The sequence below is a fragment of the Mastigoproctus giganteus genome, chromosome 7, assembly GCF_048544385.1.
Source record: "Mastigoproctus giganteus isolate SK-2022 chromosome 7, ASM4854438v1, whole genome shotgun sequence".
Taxonomy (NCBI): Eukaryota; Metazoa; Arthropoda; class Arachnida; order Uropygi; family Thelyphonidae; genus Mastigoproctus; species Mastigoproctus giganteus.
The window spans coordinates 175,786,828-175,805,988 of NC_143581.1; the positions used below are offsets into that span (position 1 = coordinate 175,786,828).

The 19,161-nt window shown below is 39.6% G+C and overlaps 1 protein-coding gene across 1 annotated transcript in view; it reads right to left on the bottom strand.

Annotated features, from left to right (window-relative positions):
* The window catches only part of LOC150083350 (tubulin-specific chaperone A-like), a 76,982-nt gene extending 62,001 nt beyond the window's left edge, over positions 1 to 14,981 (bottom strand). The window contains exon 1 of the mRNA XM_090377204.1: positions 14,748 to 14,981. Coding sequence (XP_090233330.1) covers positions 14,748 to 14,800 — 53 coding nt within the window. The 5' untranslated portion in view covers positions 14,801 to 14,981. The remainder of the gene's footprint in view (positions 1 to 14,747) is intronic.
* Positions 14,982 to 19,161: the final 4,180 nt, after the last annotated feature.

The following is a 19,161-nucleotide window of genomic DNA, read 5'->3' on the forward strand; positions in this document are numbered from 1 at the left end:
TATGATTTATCTCCTTTCTTATGCAGCAAAACTATGATTGCATTATTCCACTACTTAGGCGTCACAGCTTTTCTAATGCACTTTGTGAAGAGCCTTGCCAGTTTTTGCGTTATGTCTCTTCCTCCCAATTTTAACAACTCTACAGTAACTTCATCTTCCCCCGGGGCTTTCTGATTCTTCATTTTCTTCAATGCATGTTCTACCTCATCAGGAAGAATATCGGGTATGTCGTATGTGTTGCTACTTTGCAATCCATCTTCCCCACTGCTGGCATCATTCCCCTGCTCCTTGTATAATTCTCTATAGTAATCTTCTGCTATTTGAATTATGCCTTCTCTACTGTTTATAAGTACACCATCGCTATTCTTCAGTTTCAGTATCATTTGTCTTTTTGTATTACTGCTCATGGCTGCTGATTTAAATCCTTTGTTTTCCCTTAATGCTTGTTCTACTTTTCTTGTGTTAAATCTTCTTATGTCCTCTCTCAGTCTCTTTCTAATGGCTTTGCATAACTCAGTATACTCAATTTTCTCCCTGTCAGTGTTTTTCTTGCTTTTCATTTGTCGTCTTCGGTTCATCACGACAAGTGTTTCTTGACTAATTTTTTCTTCTTTGGATTTCTTTTCCCTATAGGTTTCTTGGGCTTTATCACTTTCAGAAAGTTGTAATATTCCTCGTCGATATCTTGGTCCTGAGTAGTCTGCAGAAGCTCAAACTTGTTCTTAAGTTCCAGTACATACTGCTTTTTCTCCTCTTCTGTTATCTCAAAGACTTGTATTATTTACTCGAATCAATTTTTTCCTTTCCTTTCCTACATCTATATCAAGTGTACATCTTACCATTCTGTGATCACTTCCAACATTTACTTTATTCAGGACGGTAACATCATTCACATATATCTTCTGTTAGTGAGGATGAAGTCAATTTCATTAGTAGTTAATCCATTTGAGTTCCATGTCCACTTTCTGTTCACCCTTTTCTTGAAAAAAAAAGTCTTCATTACTGACAGTCCTTGAGATTCTGCAAATTCCACAAGTCTTTCACCTCTTTCATTTCTTTCACCAATTCCAAAATTTCCCATAGTTCCCCCTTTCTGCACTGTTTTGTCTTTTTCCAACCTTAGCATTGAAGTCCCCCATAATAACAGTGTAGTGGGTTTTCTGCTCATCTAGAAGACTCTCAATTTCGGTGTACATTTCTTCAACTTCTTCATCATCATGTTGGTGCATAAATCATTATAATCTTTAGCTTGTACCTCTTAGAAATCTTGAGTATTAGTCTTGACACCCTTGGTGATGTACTTTTGAATTCCAAAATGTTGTTTTTAAAATCTTTATGGACCAGAAACCCAACTCCACCATCACTCCTTTCACTGTTTCCATTGGTGTACAGCAGATTTCCACTTGATAAACTTATAAGTGATTCATTTCTTCTTCTTGTTTCAGCCAAACCAATGATATTCCAATTCACATTTTCTAATTCCTTTTCCAGCTCTAATATGCTGTCTTCACCGATGAGTGACCTTACGTTATAACAGGCCAAGTTCAGTTTCCGTGCATGGCAGCCTGGTCGTACCCAGAGATTCTTAGCACCCTCTGCTTCCACTCTGAACCTCTCGCTGCCGTAAGAGGGAGAGTGAAAGCTGCTGGGGACTGAGGGCCATTTGTTTTGTTGTGCTGTCATATACTGGAGGGTTTGGTCTTTTCCTCTTCACGCTGACCAGGCGTCTTGAAGAGAACCACTCTACACGTTCGTTGCCACCTAAGTGACGTAACAGGGCTTACCATCGAGAAGGTGTGCACGAGTGGATTTTAGGGAGGCAGGCCAACCGGACTTCTCCTAAATCTTCTGTAATAGAGAGATATTGGATTCATCAGTGTTTTAGTCTGAGTGTCTGATAACACACAGGATACCTGTTCCCCTCTAAGCCCCCTAATCCCCTCTAAGCTTGAGGCTTATGCTGCACCAACCAAAAAAGTTTGAGTACCGTGAGAGAGAGAGAGAGAGAGAGAGAAAATCACCAAAAAAGGATAAGAATGATGATATCCAGCTCGGGATCCTGGGTGTGCCAAGCTCATACTCACCAGATGCGAGCCCCTGGGGTTAAATAGAGAGAAAGTGAAACTTAAATCACAGCCGCCAGTGAGATTTTTTGTTAAGTAAATCTGCAGATCTCTTACTCTTAAGGTTATTAGTGCTAAAGTGTACAACAATATTACCTTTTGTACCCTTAAAAGATGATATCTGCCCTACAAAGTAATCAACTTTTGCCCCTGGCAGACATACTCTGGTCCTATTACACCTATCCTTTTTGCATAATATATTGGTCATATCGTTGACAATAGAGTCAGCAAAAATAACTAGTTCTTGTGGGACCAGCGCATTCTGCCTTGGAGATTGTTGCTGTTGCCTGATGCACAGGAGTGAGCTCTGGCATTGAGTTGGGCAGCTGAGAGCTTGATGGGCCCCTCATTCATTTCTTCAAGGGCATCTACCCTACACCTCAAACTCTTATAAACACCCATCAGAATGCTGAGTTGGCACCTAATTTCTTCACAGTTTCTGCACCTAGCACACAAAGACATCCTCCTTAGCTAGATCATGTTCTGTTCTACACACGTCTATGAACATTTCACATTTCGCACATTTTTTTAGCCTGTGATGCATTGGAGAATCGCCCCCTTCAGTTCTCCCATGAGCCACAGTACTGCTGCTACTTTGTGCTTGTTGCTTTGCTGCTCTAGTCTGGGTCACAATTCCATTTAAGTATAATTTAACAGAATTCTAATACAGTGGATTAGAATTCTGTTAGATTAATATAGTTAGATTAATTAGTCTAATACGTATTTCGCTATTTAGTTTTATGTTAAACCTTACGCCATTCCGTATCGTATAACAATGGCGGCAAGTTACGAACAGTAAGATCTATGGACACTAAGTATTAACTTTCAAAATTGTTTATCTAAATTCAAATAAACCAAAGAGCTTGACTAGGGCTATAAAGCTACTTACAGAAAATAATTTAGTGTAACAATTAAGTCAATAAAATGACTAAATATATATAAAAACTTAGCGTTCGCCGGAACTGCAAAATATTGGCCAAAGGTAGATTTATGTAAAGATTAGGAGAGTCAATGATCAGTGTCAAGCAGTGCTCTATTAAGATGATTTAAAAAACAGACTTCAAGAATGGTCAGAAAAGTGGCAGCTACGTTTCAATGCAGCAAAATGCAAGGTCTTACACTTGGGGAACAGCAATGCCAAAATAACTTATGCACTTGGTGGGTTTGGATTAAAAATAGTAAAGGAAGAAAGGGATCAGGGATTTAAGACATGGGCAGATATAAAGTTCTCTGATCAGCGTAAACAGGTGGCTAGGAAAGTCCATGGTATCCTATCAATGATTTATCAAACAATATCCAGTCAAGATAGTGAGGTCATAAGTCCACGAAAGACTGCATTTGGTATAAGTGTCTCAGCATTGAGACCTTGCCTGAAAAAAAGACACTGAGCTCCTTGAAAGGGTCCAAAGACATGCATCACGAGATTGGCAAGGGTGACCATATACAAGGAAACACTGATTATGGGTTAGAGCTTGGTAACCAAGCAGTTTAGAGGGAACCTGAGTGAGGTTTATACAGATCTGAGGCGGGTTGGTAAAATGAATAAAGGTAGAATTTTCGTTGTTATAAGGAATTCCAGAACTAGGGGCCATAAGTTCAAATTACAGAAGAAGAGGTTTAGACTACTGTGGAAGAACAAAAACAATAGGCATTGTTCGAATTACACAGATAGGTTAAGAAGAGGTGGCGATGGCTCTCAAAATGGTCCTCTTCTGACTGCTGGAGATGGCAGTAATCAAAGCAATTCCAAATTATTTCCCATCATGGTGAGCTATCATAATTAAAATTAACAAAATAATTAAAAAATCAAAAACAGTTTGCTCTCAGTGGAAGGTGAATCGGCAGGACTGCTCCTATTATGGTACACCTAAAAACTGGTGTAACAAGGCTATTAAAAGTGGAAATTGAGTATTTTGTGAGAAGAGGCTATCCTTGTCATCTTAATTTGTGTGCTCAATTCATTCATTTTCACTTGTGAAATGAATGAATATTTGGTGGAAATCTACCACTATCTAGAAGGAAATGCTAAAAGGAAAGGTAGATTTAAACAATTTCAACTGATGCATGCCACTGAAGTAAAAAACATTTATAAATGCGCACATTTGTGCTATCTTCGGTTACTTATGTAACTGGACCGGTAGATGAGTGGCAGCTTTGACAAGTCCATAACAAGAGGTTCAAAGTGGTGAGAAAAGCTATATGAGCACCTTTCAGTTACCAAATTGAAAAGTACAATAAGCAGTCACTAATGAGTGGTGCCGACTCCTGTTCCTGATTGTTCGATTCCAGTTCATGATCCAAAAGTTTTGAAAGAAGGCAAATTGATTAACCAAATTTAGAAAGCAATTCTAAACAGGCCAAGCATTCTAGGCACGTTATCCTCACTTGTGCAGAAAGTTTGTTCACATTTCTCTCTTTGGGACTGAATACAGTAATTTTCTTGTTTCTTTTAAATATTATGCGGATGTTTGAAAATCTGAACGCAGCATGTTGATTCGATGCACTTCACATACTGAGGACATTACTTCTAGATATATTTAAGAATGTTACATACAAATTTATTATACCAACATAAATTGGCAGTTTTTAAATCTTCCATTCTAGAAGTTGATTACCATAGCAGACTAAACCAGAAAGATTATGACTTAGTCATAGGCATTTCTTTTGCCAAGGTTCTAAAGGGTCTAAAACAAGAAATTTTGTTCAGTGAGGAAGTACTTTATTACTGCATGTGACTATGTGGTGCACAAGTTCCACTGAAATATGATGTTCTCTATAAATGATGAGGAGCACAAATTTCATCAATCGGCAGTTCATCATTTTTAAATTTGAAATTTTTGTGGACAAGTTTAAGTATTTCCTGGCATTGTTAAAGATAAAGAATTAGATGTTTTGCAGCATCAGTTCAGTAATTTTCTGCATAACCTACCAAACACTATCATGAAAGAATAAAGAATTGATGTTCAGCAGTCCTTAGTTGGAGGCCTGACAAATGCATAAGGAAACTTAAAATGTAACATTATTCAAAGTCATGCCTGGCATTTTAACAATTCCTCATAGCAACTAAGTGTGAGAGAACGTTTAGCCAAGTGAAAACAAAAACCAAATTCAAAAACTCCTCTGACCATGTGGTTATCATCCCAGGGTATAAACAGAATATTTATGTATTCTCTTTCGCTGGTGAAGCTTTGAAAATGCTCTTCATAACCAAGTCTAGACAATGGGACCATTTTATGAAAAAAACTTTGACTCTACTCTTCTGAACAGGGCAAAGTCTGCAACAGGATATTTCTTGAAACAATCAAAATCAGCTGATGTCTAACAAGGAATCCAACAAATCCACAGCATGAAAAATCTTAGTATGCTAATGTTTGCTATACTGGTAAATAATCCTATCTGTACATGCATTTTAGCATAAAATCTCTGTTGTCAATGAAATTTAATTTCTAGAGTGTGGACTTTTCAAAAACCTCTTCCTTTTTCAAAACAATCAATTTTAAAAGAACTGCTTTTTTGTAAAAAATTCTGTTTTTTGTCTGTTTTGGCCAAAAAATCTGTTTCTGCTCTTACTTAAAATTACCTGATTTCCAGATTTTTGAAAGTCAAAAGTTGGCAGTGGTGTAATTTACTGTTTAATGCATCAAATATTGTCAAGAACACAGTTTAAAAATCTGTCCTTTTGATGCCTTCTCTCCAACTTTCCTTGGTTCATAAAATTTTTTGTTTGGAAACTTTGTATTGTTCATTATCACTGTCATTATTAATAATTTCTCGATTATAATCTCGATTTTAAATTTCCTACTGTCTTTGTCTAGTCTAATAAAGGAGGTAGCACTCTCATATATTTTCTTCAAAATCATAATATATGGGGTATCTATGTCTTGTCTTTGCAGTGCCCGAAACATTGCCTTATGCTGTATGGATACAGCATAAGGCAATGAATATTTGAATAATGTTTTTCAGATATTTTTCAGGAGTAAAATTTAAAAAAATTTACTTCTGTGAGAAATCAGAAAAACAGAAATTAGTAATAATGAAAGTAACCATAGTCAACTCAAAATAATAATTTGAGTTGACTTAGATACAATTGTAGTGTCTTAGATATATATGGAGCCTCAGGCTTCCTTGCACCATATGGTTAATAATAATAATATACCTAAGACACTGGAATTGTATTTAGTACTACATTAGCATTAGCATTAGTAGAGGCATTTGATGCAAGAAAGCAAGCTTATGCAGCATCAGCCAAAAAAAAAAAAAAAAAAAAAACCCACTTCCACTTCACCCCTCTGTTCATTCAAAATACCTGTCCAGCTGAGCCTTAAACTTATTTAGGCTATCAACCTCCACCACAAGGGATGGAAGTCTGTTCCACCAACCAATCACCTGCTGGCTAAAGGCAAATTTCCGCACGTCTATCCTACATCTGTCTTTCCTCAATTTGAATTTATGCCCTCTCAGGTGATTATTCTGAGCTAGAGGAAGAATCCCATCAGCATTGAGCATGCTTAAACCATTCAAGGCTTTATACACCTCTATCAGATCACCTCGCTGGTGCCTAGTCTCCAGACACTGTAATTTGCAAAACTTAAGCCTTTCTTCGTAAGAGCACCCCTTTGTTCCATTCACTAATCTTGTTGCCCTTCTCTGTACTCGTTCCAGCAGCTCTACATCCTTCTTGAAATGAGGCCTCCAGACCTGTATACAGTACTCTAGGTGTGGCCTGACCATCGCCTTATACAATGGAATAATCACCTCCTTATCCCTGCTGGAAAAATTCCTGTATATCATTGACAATACTCCATGAGCTACTCTTGCAGCCCGTCTGCACTGCTCAGAGAACTTCATATCTGCCTGCACAACCACCCCCAAGTCCCTTTCATTCTCTACCACTGTCAGTGTTGTACCATAGAGTTGATACGTTGCTCTGGGGTTGCTGTTTCCCATGTGTAGTACTTTACATTTGTCAATGTTAAACTTCATTTGCCACCTCTCAGCCCATCTGCTCAACCTTTCCAGATCCTGTTGCAGAAGCATAGTGTCAGTAGTGTCCTTGACAACCCTGCCAACCTTTGTATCGTCTGCAAACTTGGGCCTTAATCCCGATATACCATCATCAATATCATTTATAAATACAGAAAACAATAATGGACCCAACACTGAGCCCTGAGGGACTCCACTAATAACATCAGTCCACGATGAGCAGTGTCCATTGATTACCACTCTCTGTCTTCTCCCCCTCAACCACCCCTTTATCCATAGCAGCAATTTGCCTCCAATGTCACACTGCTCCAATTTGTGTAGCAGTCTTGCATGTGCAACAGTATCAAAAGCCTTTCTAAGATCCAAGTATATAATATCAAAGTTATTCCCTGCATCCAGTTCTTTTGTGACTGCATCATAGTATCCAATCAAGTTGGTCAGGCAAGACTTCCCCTTAACAAAACCATGCTGTGTCTGAGCTATAACTGAAGTCTTGTCTAAATGATCCTGCAGTGCGTCTTTAACCAGTGCCTCCATTAATTTTCCTGGAACAGAAGTCAAGCTCACAGGTCTATAATTACTTGTGTCAGCCTTTGATCCTCCTTTGTGAATTGGGGTCACATTTGCACATTTCCAGTCTATGGGTACCTCCCCTGAGTCCAAGGAAGCTCTCATAATTATGGCTAAGGGTTTGCTTACTTCCTTTGCTGCCTCCTTTAATATAACTGGTTATCTTCAACAGTTTCTCCTCCACTTTACTCCCAGTTATTTCAAGATTCTGTAACTTACTGCTAGAGTTGAATACACCTCTGGCATTCCCCTCGCTGAATAACTCCTCATGTGTGAATGTCGATGCAAAATATTCATTTAGTTTGTTAGCCACCTGAGCAGGATCATCAACACTTGACCCATCAATATCAAGTGGACCAATCTGATTCATCCCTTTCCTTCTAGAGTTTACATAAGTAAAGAACTCTTTGCTGTTTTTCTTTGCATCCCTTGCCAAGGATTTCTCGTAATCTGCCTTCGCCTGCCTAACCTCCTTTGTAACTTGGTTGCATATCAACTTGTATCTATCATAGGCTTCTGTGTCATGTGTTAATTTGTAAGTATCCCATGCATTTTTCTTCTCTGCCATATGCCTCATTAGTTCATCTGACATCCATTTTGGCCTAAACCTTGAACAATATTTCTTAGTTGGTATGTAAAGCCTAGTAGCTTCCAAGATAAGTTCTTTGAATGCTTCCCATTTTGAATTTGCTGTTGGTAACATCATCAGTTGGTTCCACTGTATAGAATTTAAATACTGTCTCAGTCCATCGTAGTAGCCTTTACGGAAGCAATAACCCTTCCCTTTACCCCTAATGGTAGTTACCTCTTTGAGTAAATCCCACTTCAGCACACTGTGATCACTGCCACCTAGTGGTTCATTTATCTGCAGATTCTTAATGCATGAAGAATCACTGCTGATAATCAAATCAAGAGTATTACTCCCTCTAGTTGCCTCCCGAACATGCTGATGTAGAAAACAATCATCCAATAAATCCACAAAAGCCCTGCTAGTGTGTGAGTATCCAGCCCCCAAATTCCAGTCAATATCTGGGAAATTAAAATCTCCCATTATAAGACACTCTGATTTACTGGCCCACTCTATTTCCCTGTACAGTTCCTTATTATACTCATCAGAGTCATTAGGCCTATAGCACACTCCTACTCTCAATTTTGATCTCCCAATGTTTATGTCACACCAAACTGACTCCACAGTGCACTGTCCAGCGATGTCGACTGGCTTCACTTCCTTGGTTTTTATGTGTTTCTTAACTAATAGCATAACACCTCCCCCCTTCCTATCCTGTCTATCCTTTCTGTAGACGTTGTACTCCCCAAATTGCAGTTCCGCATCCCTTATATCTGTGTGACACCACGTCTCTGATATCCCAACAATATCTGCCTTCGATGTTTTGAGCAATACCTCAAATTCATCAAATTTATTTACTAAACTCCTGGCATTGGCGTACACGCAAGTATACCTGCACCTGTTTCTATTCTTAGCTACCCTAACACAACCCATGTGTTTACTTGTACCACAATGGCTCCCAGCAGTCTCTGAAATACCATGCATCTTGTTTTTCAGGCTTCTGCTCATTCTAATAGAAGCAGTGCAAGAATCTCTTTCACCTCTGCCAGTGGCTACTGTCAATCTATTGGTCTTTGTCTCCCCCCAAGCTAGCAGTTTTCCGACCCACCTAACACTGCCTCGATAGCATCAGCAAATATTCTTGCACCCTTTCTATTTAAGTGTATCCCATCCCTGTAGAAGCAATCTCTCCTGTTAACAAGTACAGTCCAGGCTGAAAAAAATTCTACCCCTTGAGCCTTGCACAATCTTTCCAGGGCCGAATTGATCGACAAGGCTCTCATCATATACTCCCTCCTATCGTGTCTGGGCAGAATTGCAGACACTTTCAAATTCAACCCTAATTCTCGGCTTTTGTTCAACAGTGACCTGTACTTGTTAAGTAATTCTGCCGGTCTCCTACTCTTAATATTATTAGTGCCACCGTGTACAACTATATCACCTTTTGTGCCCTTAAAAGATGATATTCGCTCTACAACGTCATCAACCTTTGCCCCTGGCAGACATACCCTGGTCCTGTTCCACCTATCTTTTTTACAAAGCATGTTCCCCGTTTCCCTGACAATAGAGTCACCAACAACTACTAGTTCCTTCGGGACCAGCGCATTCTGCCTTGGGGGTTGTCTGTGTCACGCGATGCCCAAGTGCAAGCTCTGGCGTTGATGTGGGCAGCTGAGAGCTTGATGGGCCCCTCAATTTAGTTTCTTCGAGGGCATGCACCCTGTCCTTCAAGCTCTCATATAGGCCCAAAAGAACGCCGAGTTGTTGCCTGATATCGATACACTCCTTGCATCGCGCACACACAAAGACATCCCCCTTGGCAGTATCATGTTCCGTACCCGATTGCTCTGCAAACATCAAGCAAACAGTGCATTTTATCAGGCTGTGAGTCAGAGGACAACTGCCCCCCTCAGTTCTGCTCTGAGCCACAGCACTTCCATTAGCTTGAGCCTTTTGCTTTGCTGCTCTGGTCTGAGTCATGATTCTATTAATTTATTAATTAATTATGTTATGTTATTAATTATATTACGTTTGTAATCTAAGTCGTTATATGTATTTATTTAAACGTACAATTTAACTGCTAACGAAGTTCAACTAACGCTATCTAGTACGGTATATAACCTACGGTATATCTAGTACGGTATCACAATGGCGGGAAAGTTATTAAGTATATTATTAAGTACATTATTAAGTATTGTTAAAAAATTCTGTACAAAACATTAATTAACAATTAACAAATAAACAAATGATTAAATAATTAACAATACAAATTAACAATTAATAAAAGTATTGTTAATAATGCAATAAATATGTATTAATCTTTCTGTGTTAACATGGTGCCTTACAGATGCCACTTTTTTAAATTAATGTTATTTTTTAAATCTGGAAATAAAATAAAATCCTCCCGTGTACCTTTCCCCACTAATATTCTCTACCTGATCATACTTTATTTTATACAAGCCATTTTATAAAAATGACTTGGCCATTTTGATAAAATGGTAATTCAGGAAACAAGACAGAAGAGAAGTCTAAGGAAATTTTAAATTAAAAACCCCTCACTATGGCTCCTAGTTAATAAACCTCATATAGAGAAGAAAAGAACAACACTAAAGCTTAGTTACAAACTTGAACCCCAGGGGCTCACATCTGCTGAGTGTGGGCTTGGCACACCCAGGGTCCTGAGCTGGATATTGTCATTCTTCTCTTTCCTGGTGATTCCCTTCTACTTCTGACTGACATTCTCTCTCTCTCTCTCTCTCTCTCTCTCTCTCTCTCTCAGGGTAATTCGGAAATTTTTTTTTTTTTTGGCTGATGCAGCATAAGCCTCACACTTCCTTGCACTATATGGCTAGTAATAATAATAATAAGTGATGGTAAAAGTTTGAAGATGGGTAACAGTATAAGTTAGATATCAGCGACTAAATCTTGTATTACTATGACAAAAGGAAAATGAAGTATTACGAGGACTTCTGTTGTGTGCTCTCCTGCTGGATCTGATATACACAGATCAGAAAAAACAATGCTCAGTGAGTGTTTATGCATATCGAAGCAACTGCAGGTGAACTACGGCGCATGTGCAGGTCGGGACATGATATAAAAAACACCTGATACTGAGCTCCATTAATCAGTGTTACTCTTGTTCTTCAGATGGGAAAGGCAGCGGACCTAAGCGAGTTTGACAAAGGCCAAATTGTAATGGCCTGCCGACTGGGTCAGAGCATATCAAAAATGGCACAGCTGATAGGGTGCTCATGGTCAGCTGTGGTTAGTACCTACCAAAAGTGGTCAGAGGAGGGGAAACCCACAAACTGCCGGCGAGGTGTTGGACGACCACAGCTCATCGATGCTTGAGGTGAGCGAAGGCTCTCCCGGATGGGACATGGCAGCAGACGGGTGAATGTGGCGCAACTCGCCATAATTGGAATGCTGGTGATGGGAGTAATGTGTCACAACACACAGTACATCAAACACTGCTGAAAATGGAGCTGCATAGCCGCAGGCCACTCTGAGTGCCCACGCTAACCACGGTTTACCAGCGACAGTGCCTACAATGGGCACGCGAGCATTGAAACTGGACCTTGAGTGATTGGAAGCAGGTAGTCTGGTCTGATGAATCATGTTTCCTGTTGCACCATGTGGACGGCCAGGTACACGTGCGTCGTTTACCTGGGGACGTGATGGCGCCTGGATGCATTGTGGGACGAAAAGAAGACAGTAGCAGTGGTATCATGCTTTGGGCGATGTTCTTCTGGGATACCCTGGTTCCAGTCATCCATGTGCCAGGCACTCTTATGTCTACCACCTATCTAAACATCATTTCTGACCAGGTACACCATTTCATGGCAACAGTCATCCTCTCTGGCGGTGCTGTCTTTCAGCAGGATGATGCGCCATGCCACACCGCCCAGATTGTTCGAGACTGGTTCGCAGAACATGGGTAACAGTATAAGTTACTCTTATTTGGTTTTTTCTTAGGAGCATTAGCAACTAAGGCCATATTGCTCTGGGGATATGCGGTGGTCATTCCCTGACCTTTCCGCATCCTCCGTATTTGGTAGTCATGGGCTCGAACCCCGGTCTAATCAAAGTATAAGTTACAGATATCAGCAACTAAATCTTGCTGCTGATATCTCCACGAGCATCGATGAGCTGTGGTCGTCCATTGCTTTGCCCTCCAAATTCCCCAGACATCAATCCCATCGAGCTTCTGTGGTTTGTGTTGGAAATGCAAATCCAATCTGCAGCATCTCAACCATGGACCTTACAGGAGTTAAAGGATCTGCTGGTTATGTGTTGATACCAGATACCAGAAAACTTTTTAGAAATCTTGTAGTGTCCATGCCTTGCCGGGTACGAGCTGTTTTGGCTGCATGTGGAGGACCAACATCATAATAGATAGTTGGTCATAATGTTTTGGCTCATCGGTGTATACCTCTGTTGTAAAATACCTTGAGGTAATTTTAAACGAGAAACTGACCTTTCTTCCTCACGTTAAATATGTCAAAGACAAGATAAGAATATTATATTCTAAAATAAGAAGGCCAGTAAGGGTTGAGTGGGGAGTGAGAAGGTCTCTCAATCTTTTATATACATATATTTTTGAGCCTATTATAACGTACAGAGCTTGGGGCTTTAGAGTCCAGAATAGTTTAGTTAAATGACATCTGATCTCTACTCAGTGATTTACCCTTCTTGCGGTTACCCGAGCCTGCAGAACTGTTTCCAACAATGCCTTAATGGTAATAGCTGGGAAAATACCTACTGATTTTTTGATAATGCAAAAATACCTAGAATAAAAATGGCAAGAAACATTTCAACTGAACTGATGGGAATAGCTGCATGTCCAGAAATGACAATGGTATATGATAAAAAAAAAAGTTAAATATGAAAGAAAGAGATTTCAGTTGGAAATAGAGCAAATATGGCAGGAGAGAACGTGCAGTTCTGACAAGGGTAGGATTACCCATAGCTTTTTGCCAGATGTCTCAATAATGAAATAGTGTGTGGGTTGGACAGAGTTATGTTTGTAGACAACAGTGGTTTTAACTGGGCATGGCCTTAAAGAGATAGCGTTAATTGGTAATTGAAACCTCAGATATGTGTTCCTGTTGATAGAATGAAGGTACACAAGATGTTTGTAATAAGAAGCCAAAATTGATAGTTTGGATCATTGTATATAATGTATAAAGTTTGTAAATAGAATTGTATATAGTGTATACATGTTTTATTTAAATGATTTTATAATCTAAGAGTTTTAATTGTTTTATTTGAGTAAAATGAGATAAGTGAGTTTTGGAATAGGAATTCATCAATCAGATGATTGTTTGTTATTTGGTTTTTAGGAGCATTAGCAACTAAGGCCATATTGCTCCGGGGATATGCGGTGGTCATTCCCTGACCTTTCTGCATCCTGCGTATTTGGTGGTCACGGGCTCGAACCCCAGTCTAATCAAGAAGTGTGTGCTACGCACTGCTGCTCCTGCCCACCTGGCTACGGAGGTGCCTCAATCAGATGAGTTGATGGTTTAAAAAGGCTGGGAGTGGCAGTGCACTCCCATAATCCAGTGACTAGGAGGGAGTTTTTGATGTAAATAGTATGTATATAGTTATTTTTATTTTAATTGCTTGTTGGCTAGATAGTAGTGACCCACCTTCCTGATGGTTAGCCACAGCAACTCAGTTATTTTGTAGAATTTTTCCGCGGCCGGGCTAAGGTCATACAAGTAATGAAATGAAATAAATTTTGTTTATACTCCAGGACGACCAAACGGCCAGAGGAAATCACAAAATCGAAAGAATACAAGAAACAGCACCGTATTTAGCAGTCAAGAGATAGTGTTAATTGGTAATTGAAACTTGAATCCCAGTCACTGAAAGCACGTGTACTCATGTACCCCAGCGATTGACCACTAGGCTTAACCTAGATAGGCTTTAAATTAGTCTTTAATTAACGTGGATGCGCCGATGGCGAAGGTACCGTAGGTACTTAGAAAGAACTGAAAATGAAAAAATTAAAACGTCTACAAGGATTTCAGTTCAAATCTTGGAACTCTACTCTACGAAATACTTGGATGACATATTAAATAAATAAATAAATTTTCTGTTTATACTCCGGGACGACCAAACGGTCAGAGGAGTTCACAAGATAGACAGAATACCAGAAACAGCACCGTTGAAAAATAATCAGCTTATTCATACATGTTTCGGAAGATTTTTGAATTAAATCATAATATTTCAGTGCTTTATTATTTTTTAATAAAAATGAAAACACTGCCATATTTTGTGAATTTAAAAGTATACTTTAATCATGTTTCTGAACAGAAAATTAAGCAGCTGTCTAAATGAGTTTTGTCAGATTTCGTTTAGGCTTATATGAGACATTCTTCTCAAACCCATGACATTTTCATATTATAAAAAAAAAAATGTTTTTTAATTCCTGAAAGCATTTCAAATGAAACTTATTTTACCAAAAATCGCACAGAGTATACACAAGTTTTTGTTACCTTTTGACTACTCCGGTTCTAATTCTTAGCTGTCTTATACGGGGATCAGCCATCTTTTCCACAGGTGTACCGTTTGACAGTAATACGGCACAACACACAAATACAGTACTTAATCAAACAAGCCAGAGAAAATTATGCAGCTTCAGTTCCAACTAAACAGCAAGAAATGCAGTTTTTGTCAAAGGAACAAAATAAAAAATAAATAAATAAAAGGGAAAAAAAAAAACATTTCCCGAAATACTGTTGAACATTAATAATGAACTTGCCGAATACGCATGCCCCTAAATCATTAGAAGAAATAGAAAAGTTCTTTAAAATTAAATTATAATACAGTATCTCTAAATTACTACACTTATACCAAGTGGAGTTTTAATATATTTTACTTAGGTGTTACCTAAACTAATGTACAATGAATATAAATATCTAATAAATCTTTTATCTAAATATGTAATAAATCTTTTATATATAATCAATTATATATAACATAAAAGTATGTAACACAACACCTACCAATACCAATTTTGAAAGAAAAAAAAAGGACTAAAAATTTAAAATTGAGAAATTAAAAATTAATTAATTGTTTATTTATTTTAAAAATAAATTAAGAAATAAAAATAAATAACAAACCAGAAAATTATAGAGGGATAAATTTATTGTCATTATTATTATTAGCCATATGATATGGTACAAGGAAGCCTGACACTTATGCTGCACCAGCCAAAAAAAAAAATGAGTTACCCTGAAAGAGAGAGAGAGAGAGAGAGAGAGAGAGAGAGAGAGAGAGAGAGAGAGAGAGAGAGAGAGAGAGAGAGAGAGAGAGAGAGTCAAAAGTATAAGGGAATCACCAAGAAAGAGAAGAATGATGGTATCCAGCTCAGGACCCTGGGTGTGTCAAGCCCATACTCACCAGATGTGAGCGCCTGAGGTTAATGCACAAAAATTATTTCAAGATGTCTCATGAATAATTTGGAATTTTAAGATGAACAACAAGGGGTTAGAAAAGAAAGAGCATGCACTCAGTGATCACTGAATTATGACCACCCCATCCGTTATACTGCCAGCTATGCCGCATAGACTATGCGGCATAGCTGGCAGTATAAAAAGCTGAACAGATACGTAGTAGTAGTGGTATGTGATGCAAGAAAGCAAATTTATGAGCTTATGCAGCATCAGCCAAAAAAAATAAAAAATATAAAACAATTTCCTCTAAATGTTTGTCCAGTTCCTCCTTAAATTTATTTAACCTGTCAACTTCCACAACGACCGATGGAAGTTTGTTGCAGCAATTAACCACCCGCTGGCTAAAGGCCAATTTCCGAACTCATACGTACTCATAGAAGTAGAAATTTGTATGTGGTCGTGCAAGTCAAGGTGATAATGATGTCCGTCTTTATCACCTACCTGGGAGCGGGATTGCAGGCACTCGCCAGTATTGCACTACCTCTGGCGGGTACGAGATTTTCGGTGGTTCTCACACCGGTACAGGATGACTGTTGACCCAGGCCCCGTGCTAGGGATGGGTACCAGGCAGCAGCTGCCCATACGTTGGCTGCACCCTAGTGGCATAATAGCCTGACACAAACAAAACAATACACATTAATATTGCACACATACACTGACACTTTTCAGACCCATTATGCAGAGTTTCTGCACCGTAACAGAGTACAAAGATGGGGATGGGCTAAGGCCTAGGAGCCATCCTGATATAAGAACACACCCACAGTACCTTGATTACCATTATATAGAATGGATATATATATATATATATATATATATATATATATATATCCTAAGTTTGCAGATGTGGGGCGTAGTAAAGATATCACGAAGTTTATATATATATATATATATATATATCCATAGGTTTGCAGATGTGAGGCGTAGTAAAGATATCATGAAGTTTCAAAAGGGCATAATCGGAGAAGCTCGTACGTAGGATGCTTCCATGTCGGAAACGGTATGTCTGGTTCCACAGCAGACGATCCAAGAGACACTCTCTTCTCTTCGCTGATTATTTGTCGACGGCGAACGACGCGGTGTCAAAAAGACGCTGGTCGGACACTGAATGACTGGAAACGGGTGTACTAGTCGGATGAATCCAATATCTGGTGCCACGCGCCGATAGACGCCTTCATGTGTGCTGAAAGCAATACGAGTCGGATAGCGGGCACCATCGTGCATAGTGCCCACTGTCCAAGCAGGTGGCTGGGGTTGCTTAACATGGTGAATGTTTTGCTGGCAAGAACTAGAACCCCCTGTTCCGTATGGACCAACGTTTCACTGGTGAGGTCTAGCGGCAGCTCTTAGGAGTCCATGTGCATCCTACCCTGTTGAATTTTTTTCCCAGGCAGAAACGGGATCTTCCAGGACGATAATGCTCTGTGTCATCCGGCCCGCACTGTGCACGAGTGGTTCGAGGGACACAGTGAGATGTTACTCATCTTGGTTGGCGTCCAAATTCACCTGACTTTAATCCAACTGATTGCCTGTGGCATGTTTTGGAACAGGAGGTGTGGCGTATGGACACACAACCTTTTTTTTTTTTACATTGTAGAAAGCTTTGGAGGCAGCATGGCTGCAGATCTCTATACATGTCTTTAAACATCTGACGCTGTTATTCATGTAAATGGCGGCCCAACAGGGTAATAGGTGAGTGATCATAAATCAATGATCATTGAGTGTATTGTGAAACAAATTATAGAAAAGAACTGAATTTGATGCTCTAGGGTTCCAGTGCTATCTGATAAGAGTAAGATTGGAAGGTATATTAAATGCATTAGAAAGAAAAAATATACCAAAAAAACACGCCCATGGACATGGGCGTGTACACTGGAAGGACAGAATTCATGGGGCATCCTAGTTCCTGGGCAACGCGACGCTGTCACCCCTCTTGCTAGTGGAGGAACCCACCTCTTGGCAGGTATATAGGTAGACTGCATCACTGCATTTACGTAGACGGTAATTCGAAGGCAGTGGGAATAAACGTCGTGAGTTAACCGACTTTGAAATAGGGATGATAGTGGGTGCCCGAGGCATGGGTCACTCTATCGCAGAGGTGATACAGAAATTGCACTATCCCCGTTCGTCAGTATCAAGAATGTATTGAGAATACGCCATTTCCGGATTAACATCTAATCGTGGACAGCACTATGGGGGGAGAAAGATAATGGATGAACGTGGTTGTTGACACCTGTCTCGCAATGTTTCAGCCAACTGGAGAGCGACAGTGGCAGAAATCACCACCGCTTTCAGTATTACAGAACCAAGAGGACCGTATACTGGAGGAGGAGGGTAGTTACAGGGCACTAACAAAATATGCACAGGACCTCTTTTACAGAAGATGAACCTTCCCTGTGCCACAATCCCAGCAACCACAACCAAAGTAAACCCTAGCTAATTCCCTCAATGAAACCACCAAAGATCACCGGAATCTACCAAAACAACCAGGAATAACCTGGCCATGTAAACCACTACACAATTTCCATGGATGGACACTCAGCCAAATGAACCAAACTACTTAGGATAGGACCACATCCCATTAAAGATAAACACTGATTGGGCTGGACCAGACCCTGGATGTGACAACCACAAGCAAGACCCATGGATTCGACCCAAGGAACTGACCAAAAGCAGACATATTGCTACTACGTGACAATCACGGACTGGACCAAACACCTCGATGCGGTAACCATGGACTTGACCCACGGACTCGACCCAACGATTTGACCAAATAACAAGTATATTGTCACCGAGCCTTATTGGCGATCTGTGCCAGTTCCCTTGCCTGGCCCACTTTAGCCTCCCTGGCGATGGAGAGGTTGACAGGCCTCCTGTCCCCTACTCGCCACTTCTTTTTCTCTCCGTTGGGACATGGGCATGCCCCACTGACATCTGATTGGGGTCGTCTTCACTATTGACCCCATCTTTCTGCCTTTACTCCCCAGCCTTCAGTCTCCCTCCCCTCTCTATCTACATGCTAGCGTACGCCCCACATGTCAAAATCTAACTTTGTCCAAATTACTTTTTGCTCACCTTTTGGCCTCTCAGAATTCAAGCACTCACCCCACGTAATCGATTATTATATTAAATAATCACTATATGTATATATAGATTTATTTTTTTTATTTATTATATATATAGTTTTTCTTTTATTTATTTATTTTATTTTATTATTTTATTTATTTATTTTATTTTATTATTTTATTTATTTTTATTTTTTTATTATTTTTTTTTCAAGGTCCTAGCCACTGAAATCTCAGGAAATTAGGTGGCAGGACCTGCCAAAGTAAATACAAACTATTAGGTACCTGGTCTGCCTCCACGGGGCGAAGTGCGGGCAACGTCGGGCCTCAGTAGAGGTCTGGCGGCTAAATGGCCATAAGAACAACGGTACATGACACCCCACATTCCAAGA